Source organism: Vigna unguiculata, chromosome 3, assembly GCF_037176805.1.
Source record: "Vigna unguiculata cultivar grain cowpea cultivar isolate G323 ecotype 2 chromosome 3, ASM3717680v1, whole genome shotgun sequence".
Lineage (NCBI taxonomy): Eukaryota > Viridiplantae > Streptophyta > Magnoliopsida > Fabales > Fabaceae > Vigna > Vigna unguiculata.
This window is the reverse complement of record NC_140794.1, coordinates 10,205,829-10,212,737: the sequence shown is the minus strand read 5'-3', so window position 1 is coordinate 10,212,737 and position 6,909 is coordinate 10,205,829. Positions and strand designations below refer to the sequence as shown.

The 6,909-nt window shown below is 34.9% G+C and overlaps 1 protein-coding gene across 2 annotated transcripts; it reads left to right on the top strand.

Annotated features, from left to right (window-relative positions):
- Positions 1-1,484: 1,484 nt before the first annotated feature.
- On the top strand, positions 1,485-6,403 carry LOC114177594 (internal alternative NAD(P)H-ubiquinone oxidoreductase A2, mitochondrial-like). Of its 2 annotated transcripts, none has more exons than XM_028063003.2 (9): positions 1,485-1,657; positions 2,538-3,170; positions 3,372-3,585; positions 3,899-4,059; positions 4,158-4,223; positions 4,330-4,493; positions 4,583-4,697; positions 5,187-5,366; positions 5,482-6,403. In XM_028063003.2, exons 2-9 carry the CDS (start codon positions 2,574-2,576, stop codon positions 5,635-5,637), a joined length of 1,653 nt encoding a protein of 550 aa, XP_027918804.1. In that variant the 5' UTR covers positions 1,485-1,657; positions 2,538-2,573; the 3' UTR covers positions 5,638-6,403. The 2 variants fall into 2 exon arrangements, with proteins under 2 accessions (XP_027918804.1, XP_085526787.1); XM_085670661.1 differs by lacking the exon at positions 1,485-1,657 and adding an exon at positions 1,713-1,817.
- The last annotated feature ends 506 nt before the right edge of the window (positions 6,404-6,909 follow it).

Genomic DNA, 6,909 nt, shown 5'->3' with positions numbered 1-6,909 from the left:
GTTCGTCCACCTTGTCTTGGACTGCTCAGTAGTTCATATTTCTGCTTTTGTTTTAGACTTTGTAGCTCTGGTTAGTGATGATTTGTTCATATTTCTTGCATCAAAGTTTATGAAACCTGAAAATCACTGAAGAAGTAAAACTATAATTATAAAATTTAAAACATGTTTGTTTCTGATAAAATTGAAACTGCACATTGAAAGCCACCGAAAGTTACTTTATCTTTGGAAACAAACTCTTTTGTTCAAATTACTCTAATACTTTTATCTTTGGAGATAAACTAGTCCATTCAAATTTCATTTAAACCTAACCAGTATAACCGTATGCAAAATGTTTTATTCTAAATATAAAAATCAATACATCATTTTATGGTTTAGGAGTGTTAGTAGCATGAGTTTATCAAAATACTTACTCGGTTTGAACTTTTGATAAGGTTATTTTTATGAATATGTTGACCATGACCCAACAACATATGAGAAAAGATTCGGTCAATTCAACCAGTTAACACAGAACATAGGCACAGCATATTATATAATTCAAATTAAAAAAAAAAAAAAAAACTCTTCAGAATCAAATATAAATAAAATAATGTTATTGGTGGATCTCAAGTTTTAACTAATTTAATGAAACTAATCCCAGTATTTTCATTTAATTATTGTTTTATTTGTAATGACTCCAGGATCTCCATTCAATCTCTCCATGTCTAATTTTAGTTAACATCATTTAATCTCCACAAGGTCTCTACGTCTCTCATTCTCTTCCTCTTTTGAAGTTGGATTTTTTTCTTCCATTTTAAAACTTAGGTTAAAGTAAAAGAAATTGAATGATCAAAAGTTAAAGTTGGAATATAATCATTAGTTTTTTAATTTTTCCGATTGGGTTGTTTTTAATTCGAATTAACCAAAATAGAAATTTTACATTTTAGATTAACAGCTTCATTAGTATAAATAATTCTTATAGTATACAGCAAGAACAGGCCCACTACAGAATCGATCGGTCCCATTTCCTTGGGCTTAAAAGCCCAATAAGCGTCTGCAAAAAAATAATCTTCCGCCATAACAGGAGCTTATTGAGCTGTGCAGAACACATTTCATTTGACACGGAACCTCTATGACCATCATTTTCAACCGTTGATCAAAGTTCAACACTGCGTCCCCACCATACATTGGGACGGAACTTTTTATGTACGGTCAAAGATGGAATGGCACAAAGTCTTATCTATCCTCCACTCTCTGCATACAAACACCATTTTACAGGGATACAATCGTCTTTGTCTTAAGAATATGAAAGATAATATACAAGAAACACGTGCTTCTTGCCCTTCCCATAACCTGGGCACTTCACACGCCATTTCAAATTTTTCATATCAATATTACTAAATAAAGAAAACCGTCTTTTACAAGCAATTTTTTCTTAAATAACTATCTATCTAACAATTTTATTTTGGTAATAAATATTATATTTGGTGTGTGAACAGACATGGTAGAATTCAAACATAAATTGAACTCTAGTCGGTGACAAGTCCACCTACATTGTGATGTATGTGAATGAAGTATAACCGTGACATTTAGCATTACAACTTCAGTACGAGAATTTTGCAACAGAGGGTGAAAAGATTCTTGAATCTTGGTCCCCAGAAGCTTCATAACCCAACCAAAGGTTACCTTTCTTTAACATGATGGATCATCAATGTTATTTATTTTTTCTATTTCCATTTGCTCATCTTATATTCGTTGAGTTTCTTCAATGTTTGTTTAGTAAAAGTCTTTATATTTCTTTGTTTACAATTGCAGAGTATTAAGCTGATTATTAAAATATGGTGATCTTTCTGTCTTGTAGTTATATTTTATTTCTTTGGGCATGCTTTTCTTGTGACTTATGTGTTTGTAATTAGCTTTTTAGGGGATTGTCACCTTGACAAATACAGTAAATGATATTTTTTTCTATTCTTTTACTTTTGATTGTAAGTAGGTATTCGATTTTCAATTATTAGTCGTACTTTGTTCAATGAATTCTATTCCTCTCAATTTTATGTTCTTTATTTTCAATGCAACGTCATTAGCTGATTTATAATCTCGCATGGAAAGAGCTTTGATGAATTCTTTCGATCTTTGTCTCCCACCATCTTCTCAGCATTCTGGTAACAGATAATTTTTTGCACACAATATGTTTGATGGATCAAGCGAAAAAGGAACACTTGATTTAGTTAGTGTCCATCATATTCCATATTTTGTCATTTGGTCACTTATTTGAAGTTATTGTAAAATTGTAAAATTGGAATTTCTAAATTTTATGGGGCTCTCCGCAACTACTAAAGACTGATGAGCAAAGCTATATTAACTTTTGTATTGTTGTAGTCCCATTTTCTTGGAATTAATCACTGTAGATTTCTTTGCAACCCTCGAACTCTCTTTTGTCTCTGCTTCGTGCTCTGAAGCACCTGATTTGCATGCATACCTTGTATATATATCTTGTAGAACATTTCATTCTTCAGTTCAAACTTGAAAGCACTTAGACCTCTGAGCTTTGATCTTTTCAGAAAGCTTAGAAAGTGTAAAAGGCTTGTTCTCTTACAATGGCATTGGCAAGGATTGCTAGGGCCAACTTCAGAAAATCAAGAGGTGCTTATGGTAGTTATGCGAGTGAGAAGGATTTATTCAAGGTGGGAGGATACACAAGGATACAGGACACAACTTCCCATGTAAATTTCAATTCAGATGGGAAGTTTTCATATGTTCCAACAATTAAGGAACATAACTTCGTGAACTTTGCAATGAGGGGAATATCAGGAACTCCATACTATCAGTTTCCTTCTGCTAACTCACAGACGGTTGTTGAGGAGTCAGAGTTAGAGTTGGAGAATGATCAGGGAAGATATGCAGGACTAGATGCAACAAAGCCAGGTGAAAAGCCTAGGGTGGTTGTTCTTGGTACGGGTTGGGCTGCGTGTCGGTTCCTCAAAGGGCTTGACACCAAAATCTATGATGTTGTGTGCATATCACCGAGAAATCACATGGTTTTTACTCCTTTGCTGGCTTCAACATGTGTTGGAACCCTGGAATTCAGAACTGTTGCTGAGCCTGTCACCAGAATACAAGATGCATTAGCAAAAGAACCAAACTCCTTCTTCTTTCTAGCTTCTTGCACTGGCATCGACACAGGCAAACATGAAGTGAGTACAATGATATACAATACAACCTCTGCCCTTTGTGTGTGTGTATTTTTACGTTTTCTGCATATTCATATACTCATGGAATGCTCAAATATGAGATATAATAAAAAGTTGTTTGAAAAAAAAGTTTTATAAAATGCTGCTGTGCTTTCTGGAGTTTGTGTAGTAAAATGTCTACTCATTTTTATATCATGCAAACAGGTCTATTGTGAGGCAGTCAACAATGGTGGATTGCCTCGAGAGCCTTACGAATTTAAAGTCGCGTATGACAAGCTTGTCATTGCAGCAGGAGCCGAGGCTTTGACTTTTGGTATCAAGGGAGTAGCAGAAAATGCCTTTTTTCTTCGTGATGTGAACCATGCTCAAGAAATAAGGAAGAGACTTCTCCTTAATCTGATGCTTTCGGAAAATCCAGGTGGGTATTTCATCTCCATCATAGTTTATTTTGAAGTATTCCACTTTAGTTTTGTCATTTTGACGGAAAACAAACCTTGCCAATGCAACACTATTCTGTATCAGTCACATGTTCTGTCCTGAGTTATCTTTCTTTCAACTTTTATTACTTCACCTGAAAAAGAGCGTGAGCTTTATTTTCTTCTAGTATTGTTCTTAGCAAGAGACAGTTAAATTTGTATACAGCATTTTTATTTTTAATTCATTCACTCTGTATTAATTATTATGCACTTGTCATTTTCTATCAAAGAGCAAAGAACGTTTTTGTGTAACAGGCATATCGGAAGAAGAAAAGAAACGCCTTCTACACTGTGTAGTTATTGGAGGTGGCCCTACAGGAGTGGAGTTTAGTGGTGAATTGAGCGATTTCATCACGAGGGATGTTCATGAGCGTTATACTCATGTCAAAGATTACATTCACGTTACACTGATTGAGGTACCTGGATGTATTTACTTCCATTCATTTCAGCCTATTTTGTGAGTGAGATTAAAATTTAGTGTACATAACCATCATAATGACTTTTTTATGATCAGGCAAATGAGATACTATCATCCTTTGATGTTAGCTTACGACAATATGCAACAAAGCACTTAACAAAGGTAAACCTTACTAGTTTTTATCACATACTTTAATCTATCTAGATTACCCACTATTTCAGGGTTTCAACCTTCAAGTTTAAGCCTGAGACATTCAATGTTTTATCAGTCTGGGGTCCATCTTAAGCGAGGTGTAGTGAAGGAAGTGCATAGCAAAGAGATAATTCTGAGTGATGGAACAAAAGTTCCTTATGGCCTCTTGGTCTGGTCCACAGGAGTTGGTCCTTCTGAGTTTGTGAAAGCCTTAAATCTTCCTAAATCTCCAGGCGGAAGGTATGTGCAGCCCAGAAAGGAAAATAAAAATATTGTTAATCATTCACAATATGTGATCTCCATTTAATTGCTCTCTTTGATTGATACAGAATCGGTGTAGATGAATGGTTGCGTGTTCCTTCTGTGGAAGATGTCTTTGCCCTTGGAGATTGTGCTGGTTTTCTTGAACAAACTGGAAGGCCTGTGCTTCCAGCTCTAGCTCAGGTTAGCATTTATCCATTTTGATTTGCCAAATGATATGGACAAAGTGACCAAGTAAATAGCCAAATGAAGTTAAACTTATGCTGATCTATGATCTCCTTCTATCCAATTAGAAAAATCTCAAAGAGCGTACTTGCAGTTGAAGTTGACTTTTATTTATGTTTGAGCGTGGAATTTTACAAAGCCACTTCCTGATGATGACCCTTATGGTAGCTTCTAAGGAGGCACAATGAAGAACATTTATTGATATGCACAATCTATGTGTGAAAGATCATATGAACTGTCATTGTTCACATTGCTGAAATAGAACATAGTTTTGCTCTTAATAAGCTAGGCTTTAGTCATTCCCTGCATTGCAGCTAACAAGGCTCATGAATCAGTACATGAAAATAGTAGTTACAATCAACAAGGCTTTCTTGTCATACACTCCATAAAAGTATATTCCATTCTATGCTTGAAAAGCAAGCATCACTTAGCAATGGTTAATTATAGGTTGCTGAAAGGGAGGGGAAGTTTCTTGTGGAGCTGTTCAACAAAATTGGGAAGCAGAATGGAGGAAAGGCTTTCTCTGCAAAAGGGATGCCACTTGGAGAGCCTTTTGTGTATAAGCATATTGGGAGCATGGCATCTGTAGGTGGCTACAAAGCACTGGTTGATCTACGAGAGACAAAGGTATAATATAGCATTTATTTCTAATTCTATCTTAAATCTTTACCAGCTTCAAGAGTGTAGTTATATATTCAAAGAAATAGTTTCTGATATTGTTCTGCTTATATATGTTGTGTAGGATGCAAAGGGGTTGTCACTTGCTGGTTTTGTTAGCTGGATGATATGGCGCTCCGCATATCTTACACGTGTCCTTAGCTGGAGGAACAGGCTTTACGTGGCAGTAAACTGGGCCACCACATTAGTCTTTGGCAGAGACAATAGTAGGATAGGTTGAAATTTCATTGCAAGCAAAACCAGTTGATAGTTTTTCCTTGTTATTTTGGCTAAGTCTTTGGTCCATGCATTCATTCCTTTTGGGAAAATTACAATTTCTTCATGAAATTATCATTATTTAAAAAATATATATATACTACAACAAGTAATGTAATTTGTAATTGTAAACACATTTCAAATAAACGCTTCAATATGGTTGAATGTTAAAGTATTGTCAACCTTCCATTGAATGCATTTTTCACATTTTTCACTCATTGCAAAATTTTGTATACTACACCAAGGATATCTCTAAATAAAACGCAAAAGTAAAATTATGTATTACAACAATGAAATGATTGGATGGTATTGAAAAACAAACACCAATCTATCTCTATAGAATTAAATAATTATGAGCTTTGTACAATTGATTTGTTCACAAAATAGAAGCAACCCTCGATCACAATCCTCTCTTTTTACAGTTTCTCAAAATGGTCAAAAAATCAGTGACGAGAAAACTCAAGATAAATGAAGAACACATCGTGTAGTAATGGCGGAGAAGACAGAAGAGACACTATGAAACAAGCCCACCATAATTCCCAACTTCACTTGGCCCCTTTTCGGAATCAAACGGCCAGAAATATTGCTCTTGGACAAATAATTCTTGTTCATCAAATCCCTTCTCTTAATCACCACCACTTGAACACCCATCACTTTCTTTTCCCTTCTTCTTTAATCTCTTCGCCCTCAACAACCACACACAAAACAACACAAAGCTTATCACGGTTGTACCAAGTGATTCCAAGAGTTTCCACTTATATAGAGATGAAGTGAAGTTTAGTTACAAAAAAGCCCCTTCTTTTCTACTAAACTACCACTTCTTTTCCCTTATATTGTTTGATTTCAATTCGTGATACTCTCTCTCTCTACTCTTGTGGGTTTAAAATAATTGGTCATTTATTGACAATTTTGACCTTCCTTTTGTTACCACCTGCATACTTTTCTTCACTACGAGGGGTCGTGGAGCACCTCTTTTTCAGTGTTTGATTTTGACCCATGAACGTTTTAGTCAAACCACTCCTTGTCGTTTTGTGTTATTCAACATCTCCTTCACCTTATTTGTTTAACTTTCATTTCAATTGTTAATACTTGCTGATCAAGTTTCAAACTTTTTCATTATTCCTCTCCAACAATTAAAGAACTAAAACGAATCAAACAAAAATATTTGATATTTTCTTAACCAGTATTTAATATCTGCAACGTGCTATTTTATAAGGATTGAAGAAGAACAAGAAGT